General features: G+C 45.2%; 1 protein-coding gene across 2 annotated transcripts in view; it reads right to left on the bottom strand.

The window, feature by feature from the left end:
* Positions 1–10,805, bottom strand: part of nmd3 (NMD3 ribosome export adaptor) — a 64,431-nt gene extending 53,626 nt beyond the window's left edge. The window contains exons 1-2 of one of the 2 annotated variants that reach the window (XM_068042179.1): positions 10,512–10,805; positions 8,041–8,120 (exon numbers count right to left, since the gene is read on the bottom strand). In XM_068042179.1, coding sequence (XP_067898280.1) covers positions 8,041–8,084 — 44 coding nt within the window. In that variant the 5' untranslated portion in view covers positions 8,085–8,120; positions 10,512–10,805. The remainder of the gene's footprint in view (positions 1–8,040; positions 8,121–10,511) is intronic. The other variant, XM_068042178.1, reaches the window with a different exon arrangement.
* Between the last annotated feature and the right edge of the window lie 8,660 nt (positions 10,806–19,465).

The following is a 19,465-nucleotide window of genomic DNA, read 5'->3' as shown; positions in this document are numbered from 1 at the left end:
TTATACTCTGCCTGATTTTCTATCAGGGTGACAATTCACTATCTTTCAATGGAAATTCAACCATAAAATTCCTTTGTATTTAATAGGATTACTGGAATATTAAATGGATCTGAGGATTAGTTAGTATCCTGTAACTACATAGCATATAACTGGGCTTTCATCCAACTTAATGTAAGGTTAGTTTGTTAGAACGATCTAGCCATAAGCATTTCCTGTGATAAACTGAGCAGCGCCATCTCTAATCCTGGCAGCTGCCTGAACGTCACAGACGTTCCAGTTGAAGAGCCTACATTTGCGCATGTGCAAGTACTGCGCCACCTAATGGCTAAATTGTCAGCAAACGCAGCCTAAAAAAAAATGAATGTCTAACAGACTGGTGCACATAATTGGACAAGCAGTGCCAGTGCCCTGCATGCGGAAGTGTAATTATTTTCATAGCATGTCACAGCACAGAAGGGGGATATGCAGCCTGTCAAGCCTGTGTCAGCTCTTTGAAAGAGCTGTTCTATTTAGTCCCACACCCCAACTTTTTCCTCATAACACAACAAATTAGTTCCCTACAAATACATCTACAATTGCCTTTCAAAAGCTCCTATCAAAACAGATTCCACCACCTTCTAGGGAAGCGTATTCCCCTCTCGTTTTGCCATTTATTTTAAATCCATGACTTCTGGTTGTCAATCCAATTGCCGGAGGGAACAGTCTCTCCCTACTTCGCCCATCAAAACCCCTCAACTTTGAATACCTCTATTAGGTCTCCCCTTAACCGCATCTGCTTTAAAAAGAAAAAAAAGACAGTATTGCATTTACATAGCAGTTTTCATGACCACTGGACATCTCAATGCACTTTACAGTTGTAAATGTAGGAAATGCGGTAGCCAATTTGTGCACAGCAAGCTCCCACAAAGAGCAATGTATTAAGGACGAAATAATCTGTTTTTGTGATGTTGATTGAGGGACAAATACTGGCCAGGCCAATGGAGATAACTCCCCTGCCCTTCTTCGAATAATACCATGGGACCTTTTGTATCCACTTAGAGGGCAGATGGGACCTAGGTTTAATGTCTCATCTAAAAGACTGCCCCTCCGACAGCACAGCACTCCCTCAGTACTGCACTCGAATGTCAGCCTTGATTCTAATGCTTAAGTCCTGGAATCGGACTTGAACCTGGAATTTTGTGACTCAGGAGAGTGCTATCAACTGAGCCACAGCTGACACAATGGGCAACAATCACAGCCTTGCCAATCTCATCAACAATAACTTGTATTTATATAGCACCTTTAATGTAATAAAACATTCCAAGGCGTTTCACAGGAGGGTTAAACCAAAGTTTGACACCAAGCCACATAATGCAGTATTAGGACAGATGACCAAAAGCTTGATCAAGGTGGTAGGTTTTAAGGAGCATCTTAATGCAGCAAAGAGACAAGAGGCAGAGAGCTTTAGGAGGAATTCCAGAGCTTCTGGCCGAGGCCAGGGGTCTGCAACCTGCAGCTCGGCATGCAGCTCATTAAGGACTCGTGCAGTACCCAACCTGGATAGATCAAACCCATTTTGATGGTAATTAGTTGGCTTATTTCATTTTATAAAACTTTATTAACTTGGTACTTGAGAAAATATTAACATTTTATAAAAACATTTAAAGTGTTGTTGAAATGTGTCTGTCTTGTTTTTTCATACTTATTGGCATTTGAGTAAAAGCATTGCAGCTCTTAAGATAGTGTTCTTGACAATTTTTTTTTTTTAAAAGTCACTTCCTGTTATTAAAGCTGATAATCACTGACCTCAGCTGCAGGCATGGCCATCAATGGTAGAGTAAATAAAAGCAGTGATGCTCAAGAGGCCAGAATTAGACGAGTGCAGCTATCTTGGAGGGTTGCGAGGCTGGAGAAGATTACAGCGATAGGGAGGTGCAAGGCAATGGAGGGATTTGAAAATGAGGGTGCGAATTTTAAAATCGAGACACTGCTTGAATCTGAACCAAGGTAGATCAGCAATCATGGGGTGATGGGTAAACAGGACTTGGTGTGAGTAAGGACACAGCAGCAGGGTTTGGATGACCTGAAGTTTTTGGTGGAAAGAAATGTGGGAGGTCGGCCAGGAGTGTGTTGGAGTAGTCAAGTCTAGAGGTAACAAAAGCACGGATGAGAATTTCAGCAGCAGATGAGATGAGGTAGGGGCAGGGTTGGGCGATGTTAGAGGTAGAAATAGACAGTCCAAGTGATGGCACAGTTATGCGGTCAGAGGTTCATCTCTTGGTTAACTATAGCACAAAAGTTAGGCGTGCCTCTCCACACAACTGCAGTCCTTATCCCTGGTAAACCACCTCTGCACCATCTCCAAGGCCTTGACAACCTTCCGAAAGAGTGGTGCCCAGAATTGGACACAATACTCCATCTAAGGCCGAACTAGTGCCTTATACAAGTTCAACATAACTTATGACAATACGAATTAGGAGCAGAGCTAGACCATTCGGCCCCTCGAGCCTGCTTCACTATTCAATAAGATCATGGCTGATCTGTTTCTGTCGCGAATTCCACACATCCAACTACCCCCAATAATCTCTGATTTCCTTGCCTAACAAGAATCTATCTAACTCACCTTAAAGATATTCAATGACCCTGCCTTCACCACCTTCTGGGGCAGATAATTCCAAAGTCACACAACCCTCAGAAAAAATTTCTCCTCATCTCTATCCTAAAAGAGCAACCCCTAATTTTAAAACAGTGCCCCCTAGTTCTGGACTCGCAATTCTGCAGTTATTCTGTTTAAGTAATACTTCCTTGCTCTTGTTCGCTATCCCCCTATTAATAAAGCCCAAGATACTGTATGCTTTATTAACCACCCTCTCAACCTGCCTGCCATCTTTAATGACTTATGCATATATACACCCAGGTCCCTTTGCTCCTGCACCCCCTTTAGAATTGTACCTTTTATTTTATACTGTCTCTCCATGTTCTTCCTACTAAAATGAACCACTTCATATTTCTCTGCATTGAACTTCATCTGCCACCTGTCTGCCCAATTTGCCTATGTCCTTTTGAAGTTCGACACTATCCTCCTCACAGTTCACAATGCTTCCAAGTTTCGTATCATCTGCAAACTTTGAAATTGTGCTCTGTACATCAATGTCTAGGTCATTAATATATATCAGGTAAGCAAGGGTCACAACACTGACCCTGGGGAACTCCACTACAAACCTTCCTCCAGCCCGAAAAACATCCATTAACCACTACTCTTTGTTTCCTGTCACTCAGCTAAATTCCACATCCATGTTGCTACTGTCCCCTTTTCTCCATGAGCTATTGGTTTGCTCACAGTATGTTCTGCGGCACTATCAAATACCTTTTGAAAGTCCATGTACACCACATCAACAGCATTGCCCTCATCAACCCTCTGTTAACTCCTCAAAAAACTCCAGCAAGTTAGTTAAACATGATTTTCCCTTAAATCCATGCTGGCTTTCCTTAATTAACCCGCATTTGTCCATGTGACTATTAATTTTGTCCCGAGTGACTTTTTCGAGAAGTTTCCCCATCACCAAAGTTAAACTGACTGGCCTGTAGTTTCTGGGCTTAAGTTTACAAGGGCGTAACGTTTGCAATTCTCCAGTCCTCTGGCACCACCCCAAGTCGAAGGAAGACTGAAAAACTATGGCCAGTGCCTCTGTGATTTCCACCCTCACTTCCCTCATTATCCTTGGATGCATCCCATCCATTCCTGGTGCTTTATCCACTTTAAGTACAGACAGCCTAACTAATACATCATCTATCAATTTTAAACCCTTCTAGTGTCTGAATTGCCTACTCTTTCACCATTGCCTGGGTTCCATCTTCTTCCTTGGTAAAGAATGATGCAAAGTATTCATTTAATAGCTCAGCTATGCCCTCTACCTCCATGTGTAAATCCCCTTTATGTCCCGAACAGGCCCTACTCCTCCTTTTACTCTTTATATATCTATAGAAAACCTTGGGATTTCTTTTAATGCTAGCTGCCAGTCTCTTTTCATGCTCTCTCTTTGCTTCTCATATTTGTTTTTTCACTTCCCCTCTGGACCTTCTATATTCAGCCTGGTTCACCATAGTATTTTCTACCTGGCATCTGTCATTGACACACATTTTTTTCTTTACCTTAATCTCGACCTCTTTTGTCATCCGGGGAGCTCTGGATTTATTTGCTCTACCTTTCCCCTTCAAGCAAACATACCTTGACTGTGCCCGAACTCTTTCTTCTTTGAAGGTAGCCCATTGTTCAGCTATTGGTTTTCCTGCCAACCTTTGACTCTAATTTATTCACCCCAGCTCCATTCTTACCCCATTGAAGTTGGCCTTCCCCAGTTAATTATTCCTACTCTGGATTGCTCTTTGTCCTTTTCCATAGACAGCCTAAACCTTACGATACAATGATCACTGTCCCCGAAGTGCCCTCCTACTGATGCTTGATCCACTTGGCCCAACTCATTCCCAAGAACCAGGTCTGGCAGTGCCTCTTTTCTCATTGGACTAGCAACATACTGCAGAAAATGTTCCTGAACACACTCTAGGAACTCTTGCCCCTCACTACCCTTTACCCTACTACTATCCCGGTCTATGTTTGGATAATTATATTATCCAAAAAAAGTCCTCCATTATAACTACCCTATAAGTTTTGCACCTCTCTATAATTCCCTTGCAAATTTGTTGCTCCACGTCCTTCCCACTAGCTGGTGGCCTACAGACAATGCCAAACAATTAAACTGCACCTTTTTTGTTCCTTAGCTCTAGCCAAATTGATTCTGTCTTCGACCCCTCCCTTTTGAATAAGGGTGTTATATTTCCAATCCACTGGAACCTTTTCCGCATCCAGGGAATTTTGGAATATTATAACCAATGGATCCACTATCTCTGCTGCCACTTCCTTTAAGACCCTAGAATGTAGGCCATCAGGCCTGGGGGCTTGTCTGCCTTCAACCCCAATAGTTTGCTCAGTACTTTTCCCTAGGTGACGATGATTGTTCTAAGTTCCTCCCTTTCTATAACCTCTGCATTACCTGGTACTATTGGGATGGTACTAGTGTCCTCCACCGTGAAAACGGAGGCAAAATACTGATTTAGTATCTCTGCCATTTCGGTGTTCCCTTCTATTAACTCCCCAGTCTCATCCTCCAACGGACAAACATTCACTTTAGCTACTTCCCTTTTATATACTTATAGAAGCTTTTGCTATCTGTTTTTATATTTTGCGCCAGTTTTCCTCCATAATTTATCTGTACTCTTTTTAATACTTTTTTAGTAACCCTTTGTTGATCTTTAAAAGTTTCCCAATCTTCCAGCCTGCCACTGGCCTTTGCAATATGGTATGCCTTAGTTTTTGCCTTTATGTTATTCTTAACTTCCTTGCTCAGCCATGGATGTTTTTTTCCCCCTCTTACCATCTTTCTTCCTCTCTGGAATATATTTTTGTTGAGAGGAATTGAATATCACCTTAAACATCTGCCACTGCTCATCAACTGTCCTCCTTTTGGTCTTCCTGCCCAGTCCATTAGGACCAAATCTGTCCTTATGCCTATGCAATTACCTTTGTTTATCTCCAGAACGCTAGTGTGGGACTCCAGTTTCTCACCCTCAAACTGAATTTGAAATTCTAGCATGCTCTGATCACTCTTCCCTAGAGGATCCTTAACTATGAGATCATTAATTAATCCCATCTCATTACGCAATACCAAATCTAGAATGGCCTGCTCCCTTAGTTGGTTCCACAACATATCGCTCCAAAAAAACAATCTCTAATACAGTCGATGAACTCTCCCTCGAGGTTACCCTTGCCAATTTGATTAAACCAGTCTATATGCATATTAAAATTACCCATGATTATTGCCTTACCTTTCTTACAAGCCCCCAGTATTTCCTGGTTTATACTGTGCCCCAGTGCGGAACTACTGTTTGGAGACCTATAGATTAATCCCACCAGGGACTTCTTTCCATTGCTATTTTTTATTTCTACCCAGACTGATTCTACATCTTGATCTCCAGTGCCTATATCATTTCTCACTACAGCACAGATCTCTTCCTTTACTAACAAAGCTACGCCACCTCCTTTTCCTTCCTGCCTATCCTTCCGAAGTACTGAGTGCCCAAACCTGGTTTCTCTGTAACCACGTCTCAGTAAACACCACTAAATCATACCCATTCGTCTCTATTTGCGCTGTTAACTCATTTATTTTATTCCGAATGCTTCGTGCATTCACATAGGAAGACCTATGTGACACTTGTTGCAGTTAAATTGCTGTGAATGCCTACCCAACACAGACTGCTCATTAACCTCGCTGGGAAAGACTTCGCGTGGCATCCAACTATTCGACTTTGGGACACCTCACCGTACTGAAAACAGCCTACGAGAGCGTGATAAACTCCACAGTTGTTATTATTCCGAAGACAGAGCCGTAAACCAAAAAATCCTTTTTCCCTGGTTAACCGGTTTCTTTTTGAATGTGTGTGTGCACGTATGAGAGTTAAGGAATTAAGGAATCTTTCATATATAGATATATCTCATTAGTGGTTCAGACTTCTTATTTCTTTTCTAATAAATATTATTTTAAAGAAACCTGGTTTGCTGTGTTTTATTCTGGGGGACAAATAGAGAACCTGAGAACCATAGAAGAATTACGACACAGAAGGAAGCCATTCAACCCATCGTGTCCGTGCCGGCTGAAAAAACTAGCTGCCCAATCTAATCTCACCTTCCAGCACCTGGTCCATAGCCTTGCCAGTTACAGCACTTCAGGTGCATGTCCAGGTACCTTTTAAAAGAATTGAGGATCTCTCCCTGCACCATCCGTTCCTGGCAGTGAATTCCATACACCCATCACCCTCAGGATGAAAAAGTTTATCCTCATGTCCCCTGTAATCCTTCTACCAATCACCTTAAATCTGTGCCCCCGGTAATTGATCTCTCCGCTAGGTCCTTCCCATCTACTCTATCTAGGCCCCTCATAATTTTGTACACCTCTATTAAGTCACCCCTCAGCCTCCTCTGTTCTAAGGAAAACAACCCTAGCCTATCCAATCTGCAACCTTTGAGCCCTGGCAACATTCTTGTAAATCTCCTCTGTACTCTCTCCAGAGTAATTATGTCCTTTCTGTAAAGTGGTGACCAGAACTGTACGCAATACTCCAACTGTGGCCTAACCAGCATTTTATAAAGTTTCAGCATTACATCCCTGCTTTTGAATTCTATACCTCCACCAATAAAGGAAAGCATTCCATATGCCTTCTTCATAACTATCTACTTGCCCTGCCACCTTCAGGGACCTGTGGACATGCACTCCAAGGTCTCTCACTTCTTCTACCCCTCTCAAAATATCCTCCCGTTTATTGTGTATTTCCCTCACTTTATTTGCTACCCCCAAATGCAATACTCACACTTATCTGGATTGAATTCCATTTGCTACTTTTCCGCCCACTCAACCAAACCATGGATATCTTTCTGCAGTCTACGGCTATCCTCTTCACTATCAACTACACAGCCAATTTTTACCTCATTAGCAAATTTCCCAATCATGCCTCCCACATTTAAGTCCAAATCATTAATATATATCACAAACAGCAAGGGACCCAACACTGAGCCCTGTGGAACGCCACTGTAAACAGCTTTCCATTCATAAAAACATCTGTTGACTACTTCCCTTTGTCTCCTGTCCCTGAGCCAATTTTGGACCCAACCTGTCACATTCCCCTGTATCCCATGGACTTTCATTTTACTGACCAGTCTACCAAGTGGGACCTTGTCAAATGCCTTACTAAAATCCATGTAGACCACATCCACTGCACTATCCTCATCACTCCTTCCTGTAAATTCCTCAAGTGTTTGATTTGGTGATTATCCTGTAGGTGGGAAACTTTACTAATATGCTTGACATGTGGAATAGTGGGACTGAATTAACAGTGCATTACTCCTGCCTTGGTCATAACAATACGTCCTTACAGGTAGACCCTGTGCATTGTTATTACACAGACTTTAAATAATTTTTAACAGTCCATACTATAACTTAATGTACTTACATATGTCCCTGGGTGCTTACAGCAGGTTCTGTCATGTATTCCATCTCTTCTGGCGATGTTAATCAGTGCACCGTACGGGCCTGTAAGGCAACAAAGTCAGTCAGTAGAGTGCTCGAGCCCCTCTCCCCTCCCATCTTCCCCCCACCCCCAGCCTTCTCCCCCACCCGCACCCCCTCCACTGTCCTGAGCCCCCTGCTTCCCCCCGCCGCACACCCCCCCAACTCGTCCCACAGAATCACAGAATCATTACAGTGCAGGAGGCCATTCAGCCCATCGTGTCTGCACTGATTCTCTGAAAGAGCAATTCCCTCAGTTCCATTCCCCTGCCTTCTCCACATTTGCACATTTCTCCTTTTCGTATAACTGTCTAATTCCTTTTGAATGCTTTAATTGAACCTGCCTCCACCACGCTCTCAGACAGCACAATCTAGACCTTAACTACGTGGCGTGAAAAGGTTTTTCCTCCTGTCACTTTTGCTTCTGTTACCAAATACTTTAAATCTGTGCCCTCTTGTTCTCGATCCTTTCATAAGTGGGAACAGTTTCTCTCTATCTACTCTGTCCAGACCCCTCATGATTTTGAATACCTCTACCAAATCACCTCACAGCCTTCCCCTCTCCAAGGAAAACAGTCCTGAATTACAAAGAACAAAGAACAGTAACAGCACAGGAACAGGCCATTCGGCCCTCCAAGCCTATGCCGATCTTGATGCCTGCCTAAACTAAAACCTTAAAGAGATTCTCCAATCTACCTTCATAACTGAAGTTAGTCATCCCTGGAACCATTCTTGTGAATCTTTTCTGTACTCTCTCCAATGCCTTCAAGTCTTTCCTAAAGTGCAGCGCCCAGAACTGGATGCAATACTGCAGCTGTCGTACACAAGTTCAATACAACTTCCTTGCTCTTGTACTCTATGCCCCTATTAATAAAGCCTAGGATACTGTATGCTTTATTAACCACTCTCTCAACCTGCCCTGCCAGGTTGTATATACATATATACACCCAGGTCCCTCTGCTCCTGTACCCTCTTTTATTTTATACTCTCTCCATGTTCTTCCTACCAAAATGAATCACTTCACATTTCTCTGCATTGAACTTCATCTGCCACCTGTCTGCCCATTCCACCAACTTGTCTATGTCCTTTTGGAGTTCAACACTATCCTCCTCACAGTTCACAACGCTCCCAAGTTTGTATCATCTGCAAACTTTGAAATTGTGCCCTGTACATCAATGTCTAGATTAGTAATATACATCAGGAAAAGAAAGGGTCCCAACACTGACCCCTGGGAAACTCCACTACAAACCTTCCTCTAGCTCCAAAAACATCCATTAACCACTACTCTTTGTTTCCTGTCACTCAGCCAATTCCATATCAATGTTGCTACCGTCCCTTTTTCTCCACGAGTTATAGGTTTGCTCACAATTCTGTTGTATGGCACTGTATCAAATGCCTTTTGAATGTCCATAAAAACATCAACAGCATTGTCCTCATCAACCCTCTGTTACCTCCTCAAAAAACTCCAGCAAGTTAAAGAAACATGATTTTCCCTTAAGAAATCCATGCTGGCTTTCCTTAATTAACCCACATTTGTCCTTGTGACTATTAATTTTGCCCCAAATTATTTTTTCTTGAGAAGTTTCCCCACCACTGAAGTTAAACTGACTGGGCTATACTTGCTGGGCTTATCTTTACACCATTGCTTCCCTCCCCACTTCCTGGCAACCCCCCCTCCCACCCATGCTGTCCCCTTCCATCCACCACTGTCTCAAGCCCCCACTCCTCCCCCAACCCCTCATCATGACCCCTTCTCCCCCCACTCCTTATCTCTCATGCCCCTCCCCCGTCACGAGCCCACTCTCACCCCACCCCCCCCCCCCCAGCTCGAGCCACCTCTCCCTACCTGTCCCACCGTCTCGAGCCCCCAATCCCTCCACCGCCCATCTCAAGCGCCCTCTCCCCTCCAGCCCCCCGTCTCAGGCCCACGTACCCCCCACCACCCCCGTCTCGAATCCCCCCCCACTTCCCTCTTCTCGAGCCCCCCCTCCACCAGTCTAAGACCCCCTTCCCCGCCATCTCGAGCCCCCCTCCCCAGTCTCGTGCGCCCCCTTCCCCCAGTCTCGAGCCCCCCCCCTTTCCCCCCCAACACCCCCCGTCTCGAACCTCCCCTGCCCCCGTCTCGAGCTCCCCCTCCACCAGTCTCAAGCCCTTCACCCCCATCTCAGGCCTCCCCTCCCCCCAGTCTCGAGCCCCCCCTTTCCGCCCATCTCGAGCCCCCCCTTCTCGAGCCCCCCTCCACCCCGTCTCGAGACACCACCCCCCACCCCCCCCCGCTCCCAGTCTCCAGCTCCCCCCGCGAGGCCCCTTTCCCCCGTCTCGAGCACCCCTCACCCCCGTCTCGAACCCCCCCCCACCCCCGTCTCGAGCCCCCCCCCACCCCCGTCTCGAGCCCCCCCTTCTTCCCCCACCCACCTCGAGCCCCCTTCTTCCCCACGCACCCGTCTCGAGCGATTGAGTACAAACTGGTTCGATGCTCCTCGGACTGGGATTGACTCTCCCCCCGGCCTCCGGCTCGATGCTCCTCGGGCTGGGATTGACTCTCCCCCCGGCCTCCGGCTCGATGCTCCTCGGGCTGGGATTGACTCTCCCCCCGGCCTCCGGCTCGATGCTCCTCGGGCTGGGATTGACTCTCCCCCCGGCCTCCGGCTCGATGCTCCTCGGGCTGGGATTGATTCCTCCCGGACAACGTGCCAGCTTGAAGACCCCACTGAACATTTCCGGCTCCTCCGAATAGCTGGCCACGCCTCGCCTGTCAGTGAGGTTTTAACATTGCGTGTTTCTAAAACAAGACGTTATATAAAACTGCGCTGAGAAACGATGCCTTTTTTAAACAAAATTAAAAGGTACTTGTACTGCTTTGTTGAGACCTATAATAAGTTGAAATGCCCATGTTAATTGCACCCCATATATGCAAACCTGGAAAACTAAAAAAGAGTTTCCAATAAGTTGGAACTCAAAAAGAGCCAAGAGTATAAGCCCGTGTACACTTACTTTAAAACGAAATACATTCTATAATTAGTACAGAGCAATACTGGCAAAGACAGTATTAACATCACAACACAAGATTACATTTCCAATGAAGCCAGGAATAGGTACCAACTTTTTTCACCGCAGACATTTGACAAAATTACTGACTCAGACACAGACATGGGGGCAATTAATCTGCATATAAAGTGTATAACTAATCTAATGCCATCAAAACACAGTCCAATTTGAAACACATTTCTCCCTATAAATAAGTTTACAAACAACAATGGTGAGTAGCAAAACTGTTAGCTAGCTGGCAAGCAAAATAGTATCCAATGCCAATGTGAATTACTTTTGTTGACAGAATAGAGCTAGCTACACTATGTCACAGGGTGGTACATGGACCTTATCATACTCTGTGGATTCACACTGTGTTAGGACCACAAATTCATCCAATAAACCATAAAACTCAAGGGGAGGATTGTTATTGTTATTGAGCTGAGGCAGTAGAAAAATCAGCAATAGGAAGACGGACCACTTCTCACACTGCTGTTGGCACAAGACAATTTAACCAGTGATGGTCAATGTTTGTGCATCTTCCCCATTTGCTTGTAATATATGTCGGAAGACAGGGCAGCTAACAAAAGGGCAGTGATCTCCAAGCAGGAGAATTTTATAGGATGGAGCATATAGTACTTCAGAAGAGTCATGTAAAACAGAAAAGCAGAGTGGGACAGGAAAGGACAGAGTGATTAATGGTAGGTACCCAAGACTAGTTTATTCATCTTGGCAGGCTGTTAAACTAGGTCTTGGATTCTAAAATACAGAAACAACAGAATCTCTCATGGACAAAATGTCATTTGCTCACCAAAGCTAGTGACAAAATTAGATAAACACAATTACAAATAAAGGGCACACTTCAGTTCCTCTAATAAAGCGATTCTTTTAAATTCACTTATGTCTATATCTCAGTCTATCACTGTCAATTCCGATTCAGCTCTGACAAGATAAATATTAACTAAAAGCTTTTCTGCAAAAAATTGAGCAGTGGTTACTACATGTATTATTCAGTTACAAGATGTTTAGTCACTATCTGTGAGATTGTACTCCAGACTAAAATATTTATGTCCAAGCCAAATCTCTTCCCTGTTAGCAAAGATGCACTTTTAATGTAATTTAATTATAGGGAACAGACAACTTTCAAATGACATTGCCCACTCAGGTTATCGGCCCTCAAACTGGATAGTAAATGATACACATTTCAGTTACTGATCTTTGACATACTTGTGAAACTTGTCGGTTAATCCAATTGGCAGCAAAACAAAATCAGTTAATGACTATTTCTAACATAGTCATTGATACATAATAAATTTTTACTATGTCTTCCCTGACAGTTTTTAAAAATGCAAATGCAACATGAATTTTGTTAAGGAATCGTAGATAGTTCATCATAGATTAAGGTTTATTAAAGCTATCTGTTGCATTGTAGTTACAAACTGTTGTATATGGGTCAGCAGCATCCTATTTTTGCCAATATCACTCAGCCCTATTACACGTACTCTTGTATTCATGAGGAACTTACAGGGCTGACTCCTGAAGATCCCTTGGATTTTCTTGCCTGTTTTCCCCTCAATACAATTTCTGGAACAATGTGATTCCAAATGGATAGCAGTGGAACTGCGACATTTATAAAGAAGTAACAATCCAGCAACTTTCAACATGCCATTGAGCTTATGTCCCAAGTGAAAATAATGCATGCCAGTGCATAGAAATCGTGAGTTTTGCCATTTTAAAATGTGTTTACATAACACAAGCCTTTAAACTTGTGTTTTAAAATAACCTAGCTGCTAGGTTATTTTAAAACACAAGGTTAAAGCTTGGAGCAGGAGTGTCCAACCTTTTTGTGTGGGAGTGGGGGGGGGGGGGGCACATTACAATTTTTGTCTTACATAGGGGCCGGTGAGACAATTTTGGAAATATAAAGGCATTAAAATGTTGATTATTATTAATTAAAACAACAACAAATGTGCATTTTTGTGAAGAAGCTTTAAATCAGAAGACTAATTGATTGACTTACTTTCTCATCACTATGTTGGACACTGATTGAGTGAGATACCTGGCATTTTTGTTGCTTGCACAAGTAGTCAATGTCTGCCCGCACGCTTCTTGTAATGATACGGAGTATTCCGGACAGATGTCCATCTATCAGGAGTGATCTTGATTGTTCCCTCTCCTCTCTCTTTCTCCACGTTGTCTGTGTTGTCCCCCCTCTCTGTGTCATTCCCCGCCCCATGTCGTTCCATCCCCTTTCTGCGTCATTAATCCCCTCTCTGTGTCGTTCTCCCCCCATCTGTGTTGTCCCCCCCTCTGTCGTTCCCCCCATCTGTGTCGTTCACCCCTCTCTGTGTCGTTCTCCCCCTCTGTGTCGTTCTGCCCACACTCTTTGTGTCGCTCCTCCCTCTCTGTGTTCTTTCCTCCCCTTTGTGTTCCCCCCATTGTCTCCGCTCTCTCCGTCCCCCATCTCTCTTTGTCCACCCCATTCCACCTTTCTGTCTCTGTTCCTCCATCTCTCTCGCTCAATTGCCCTGCTCTCTCTTTGCCCCCTCTCTCTCTCTGTTCCACCTCTCTTTCACCCTCTATCTCTCTCTGCTTCTCTCTATCTCTGCCACCTCCCTCTCTGCCCCTCTCACTCTCTGCCCCCCTCTCTCTCTGCCCCCCCCCTCTCTCTCTGCCCTCTTTATCCCCCTTCTCTTTCTGCCACCGTCTCTCTCTCTCTCTTTGTCCCCGCTCTCCCTCTGTCCCCTCTCTCTCTGTCTCCCTCTCTCCCACACACTCTATAGAAACATAGAAAATAGGAACAGGTGTAGGCCATTCGGCCCTTTGAACCTGCTCCACCATTCATTATGATCATGGCTGATCATCCAACTCAGTAACCTATTCTCAGTAACCTCTCCCCATAACCTTTGATCCCTTTCGCCCCAAGAGCTAGATCTAACTCCTTCTTGAAAATATACAATGTTTTGGCCTCAACTGCTTTCTGTGGTAGTGAATTCCACAGGTTCACCACTCTCTGGGTGAAGAAATCTCTCCTCATCTCAGTCCTGAAAGGTTTACCCCGTATCATTAGACTATGACCCCTGGTTCTGGACTCCCCCACCATCGGGAACATCCTTCCTGCATCTACCCTGTCAAGTCCTGTTAGAATTTTATAGGTTTATAAGAGATCCCCCCTCACTCTCTGAACTCCAGCGAATATAATCCTAACTGACTCAATCTCTCCTCATACGTCAGTCCCGCCATCCCAGGAATCAGTCTGGTAAACCTTCGCTGCACTCCCTTTATAGCAAGAACATCCTTCCTCAGATAAGGAGACCAAAACTGCACACAATATTCCAGGTGTGGTGGCCTCACCAAGGCCCTGTATAATTGCAGCAAGACATCTCTGCTCCTGCACTCAAATCCTCTCACTATGAAGGCCAACATACCATTTGCCTTTTTACCGCCTGTTGCACCTGCATGCTTACCTTCAGCGACTGGTGTACAAGAACACCCAGGTCTCGTTGCATATTCCCCTCTCTCAGTTTATAGCCATTCAGATAATAATCTGCCTTCCTGTTTTTGCTACCAAAGTGGATAACCTCACATTTATCCACATTATACTGCATCTGCCATGCATTAGCCCACTCACTTAACTTCTCCAAATCACCCTGAAGCCTCTCTGCATCCTTCTCACAACTCACCCTCCCACCCACTTTTGTTCCATCTGCAAATTTGGAGATATTACATTTAGTTCCCTCATCTAAATCATTAATATATATTGTGAACAGCACTGATCCCTGCGGTACCCCACTAGTCACTGCCTGCCATTCGGAAAAAGACCCGTTTATTCCTACTCTTTGTTTCCTGTCTGCCAACCAATTTTCTATCCATCGCAATACACTATCCCCAATCCCATGCACTTCAATTTTACATGCTAATCTCTTATGTGGGACTTTGTCGAAAGCCTTCTAAAAGTCCAAGTAAACCACATCCACTGCCGCCCCCCCCACCCTCCCCCAACGCCCATCAACTCTACTGGTTACATCCTTGAAGAATTCTCGTAGATTTGTCAAGCATGATTTCCTTTTCGTAAATCCATGCTGACTCTGTCCAGTTCTACCACTGTTCTCCAAGTGCTCTGCTATAAAATCTTTTATAATGGACTCCAGAATTTTCCCCACTACTGACGTCAGGCTGACTAGTCTATAATTCCCTGTTTTCTCTCTATCTCCCTTTTTAAGTAGTGGGGTTACATTAGCTAGCCTCCAATCTGCAGGAATTGTTCCAGAGTCTATAGAATTTTGGAAGATGACCATCAATGCTTCCACTATTTCTCGGGCCACTTCCTTAAGTATTCTGGGATGCAGACTATCAGGCCCTGGGGATTTATCGGCCTTCAATCCCATCAATTTTCCCAACACCATTTCTCTACTAATACTGATTTCTTTCAGTTCCTCCCTCTCACTAAACCCTGTGTTCCCCAACATATCTGGTATGATATTTGTGTCCTCCTTTGTGAAGACAGAATCAAAGTATTCATTTAGTTGGTCAGCCACTTCTTTGTTCCCCATCATAAATTCCCCTGTTTCTGACTGTAAGGGACATACATTTGTTTTTAACTCTCTTTTTCTCTTCACATACCTATAGAAACTTTTACAGTCAGTTTTTATATTCCCCGCAAGCTTATTCTCGTACTCTATTTTCCCCTTCTTAATCAATCCCTTGGTCCTCCTTTGCTGAATTCTAAACTGCTCCCAATCCTCTGGCCTCTTCCTTGGATCTAATGCTATCTCTAATTTCCCATGTAAGCCTTGGTTTGGCTACCTTTCCCGTTTTACTTTTGCGCCAGACAGGAATACACAATTGTTGCAGTTCATCCATGCGTTCTATGAATGTTTGCCATTGCCTATCCACCGTCATCCCTTTAAGTAATGTTTCCCAGTCCATCATAGCCAACTCGCGCCTCATAGCTTAGTAGTTTCCTTTATTAAAATTCAGGACCCTAGTCTCAGAATCAACTACGTCACTCTCCATCTTGATGAAGAATTCTATCATATCTCTTTCTGCCCCCTCTCTCTCTCTCTCTTTCTCTGCCCTCTCTCTCTCTTTGCCCCCTCTCTCTCTCTGCCCCCCTCTCTGCTCCTTCTTTCTCTCCCCCAGACATACTCTCTCTCTCCCCTTCTCTATCTCTCTCTGTCCCTCATGTTCTCTGCCCCCTCTCTCTCTGCCCCTCTCACTCTATCTCCCCTCTCTCTTTCTGCCACCCTCTCTCTCCCTCTTTGTCCCCTTTCTCCTTCTCTCCCACACACTCTATCTCTCTCTGCACCCCTCTCTCTCTTTCTCTGCCCTCTCTCTCTTTGCCCCCTCTCCCTCTCTGCCCCTCTGTTTGCCCCCCTCTGTCCCACACATACTCTCTCCCCCCTCTCTCTTTGCCCCCTCCCTCTTTCTGTCCCTCTCTCCCCTCTCTACCTCTCTGCCCCCTCTCTCTCGCTGTTCCCCCTCTTTATCTGATACTCTCTCTCTCTTCACCCCTCTCTTTCCTTCTTTCTCGCTGCCCCCTCTCTCTGCCCCCCTCTCTCTCTCCCACACACACTCTCTCTCCCCCTCTCTCTCTGCTCAATCCCTCTCTCTGCCCCCTCTCTGTCCCCTTCTCACTGTCCCACAGACAGTCTCGCTCTCTCCCCCTCTCTATATCTCTCTGCCCCATCTCTCCCCTGTTCTCCTCTCTCTCTGTCACCCGCCCTCTCTCTCCCACCCCCCCCCCCCCGCACTGCTCTCTCTCTCTGTCCCACCCCCTCTCTCTCTCTCTCTCTCTGCCCCCTCTCTCTCTCACTCTGTCCCCCTCTCTCTTTTTCTCCCACACACACTGGGCTCAATCTTTTAGTCCTGCAGCTGGGAGTGGCAGCAGGCATAAAAAATGGCAGCCGGTACACACAGGCCGCGCACCGCTATGCCGCCACAATCTTGAGCCCGGTGGCTCATTATCATATGCTGGGCGGTCGCTGCCCACCACCCCCTTCCCCCTCCACAACCATGTGGTGGGGGCAGGCTTGGCAACTCCGTGAACGACGTCAACTGTTTCTGCACAGGCACTGATGCCGTTTTTAAAGGGCTGCTAGCTCTGCGTAGAAACTGCAGAGTTGCCCCCGTCTCCTCCCTCACAACTACACCAAAAATACATATTTGTCCCATCCCTCCCCAACTCCACTACCAATGCAGATTTGATCCCTTCTTCTCGCAACAGCACTATGTGCAGAGTTCACCCCTTCCCCCCCAACCCATCCCCAACACCCCCACTACACTACAAATGCAGAGCTCCCCACTTCACCATCTTGGTGGCGCCAGCTTTCCCTGGATGGGAAAGTGAAGGCGCGTGAGTGCCGCCCATCGTGCTGAAGATCCGGAACTACAGGCAAGATCACTGCAGAGTTGATTTTAATTAATGCAAACACATAATTTAAATATGTAAAGTTGGATCCCATCACAGAGCGGCAGAGGGCCCGCCACAGAGCTTCCCCACTGCCGGGATGATCGGGCCCGGCAACCTCGGCGTCGGGGGTTGCGTGGCAGGCTGCTACAATTCCAGTCTTATGGCCTGCTCCCTCCGCCACGGAGCCCAATGTCGGGAGGAAAACAAAGTCCAGCCCACTCTCTCTCTCTGCTCCCCTCTCTCTCTGCCTCCATTCTCTCTCTCTCTGTCCACCCCTCTCTCTCTCTCCCACGCACACACACTCCCCCCCCTCTCTGGCCTCCTTTCTCTCTCTGTCCCCCCCTCTCTCTGCCCCATCTCTCTCTCTTTCTGCCCTCTATCTCTGCCCCTTCTCTCTCTATGCTGTGTCTCTTGCCTCCCCCTCTCTCTCATCTCCCTCTCTCTGCCCCCCCCCCCACCCCCACCCCCACTCTCTGCTCCATCTCTCTCTCTCTGCCTCCAGTGGGCTTTAAAAAAAATTATAACCCATCGGAAAACCACAAAGCTGTCCAAAGTTCGGAAGCGCTGGTCCTGCTCTCAGCACTTGTCAGCTATGAAACTGACGGTTGCAATTTTCTTTAAAGCCGGTCTGATCAGAAAGAAGATACCAATTGGAAATTTCTCATCCCTGAAATTACCAGTCACAGACCTCAAAACGTTTTACCACGGACACTGGTGTCCATGTACGGACACATTGCCGACCCCTGAATGAAACATACAATCCACTGTGTCGCCCAGGTCATTGTGCAGTGGTACTCTAGGGTCAGCCAGGCACTTACAAAAGATTAAAACAGGGACAAGCAGCCAGATATACTGACCAAATGCATCCTGGACTTGTCAATGGCAGATTTTGGCGAGCATTGGAGCAGATCCACCAGGTTATTGTGTGAAGAGATGTTAAATTAAATGCATATTTATTTCATTTACCAATAGTGAGATTTGTGAGGTGGTGTCGTGGAAAGTTTTCCTGATCTTTGTTTTGGAAATTGAATGGGTTGGGTAGAGTCCCTGATAGATAAATTGTACATAATTTGGGGTTTTAGCTTGAATGATAAACCAACCTTTTTTCATTCTGTGTTTTCATATGTTCAAGATTGTCAGAATTCCGTACTGTGGCCTTTCATTTAGTAGCATGCTTTTCAAAGAAGCTGAAAACAGATCTTAAAATTTGACAAAAGCCACAAATTTCAAAACTGCAGCATCCTGTCACAGGGTCATGCCACTATAGGACATTGACGGAATGGCAGACAATTAATTATCTCACAGTTGTGATACCAACACGGTGCTGGGATCATAGGTCCCATAATTTCAAAGATATAACTGAAAAACATTTATTATGTCCAGCTTTGGCTGTGTACCCAGGGCTGCCGATAAAGTTATACTTTGAGCACTTGAATAAACACTTCAGAAGTTGATCTTGTTGGGTTTGTCACATGACCAGATTACTCTTTGACGTCCTAAACCTCGACTAGCTGAAAAACTGCTTATGGAGCTGATTTTCAGACAGCCAGAGCCCAATTTTGTATAACGTAGGTCACAACTCCAGAATGGAGAGTAGTATGTCACAGGCTCAGAAGTGGATATTTCAGTATTTAAAATAATTAGCGTTAATTTCAAGCTCAGGGATACCTTGAAGTTAGCTAAGGATGACCCCCTCAAGACTTAAAGGTAAAGAAGCTTCTCTTGTTGATCAACCTAATGACAATGAATTGAAAAGGAACTTAGTTAAAAGTAAATCCTGACAGCTTCCCCAGTGACTTAGCAAGGCTATCCACTAAGTAGCTGATAAAAACAGATGTGATGGATCCCAGATTCAATCCTTGGCCCATGTTCAGTTCGCAAATGTCTTCCAGAGTAGCAGTGGAACACTAAAAATAGCTCAGCGCCCTAG

The sequence above is a fragment of the Heterodontus francisci genome, chromosome 11 (assembly GCF_036365525.1).
Source record: "Heterodontus francisci isolate sHetFra1 chromosome 11, sHetFra1.hap1, whole genome shotgun sequence".
Classification (NCBI taxonomy): domain Eukaryota; kingdom Metazoa; phylum Chordata; class Chondrichthyes; order Heterodontiformes; family Heterodontidae; genus Heterodontus; species Heterodontus francisci.
This window is presented reverse-complemented; position numbering and strand designations above follow the sequence as displayed.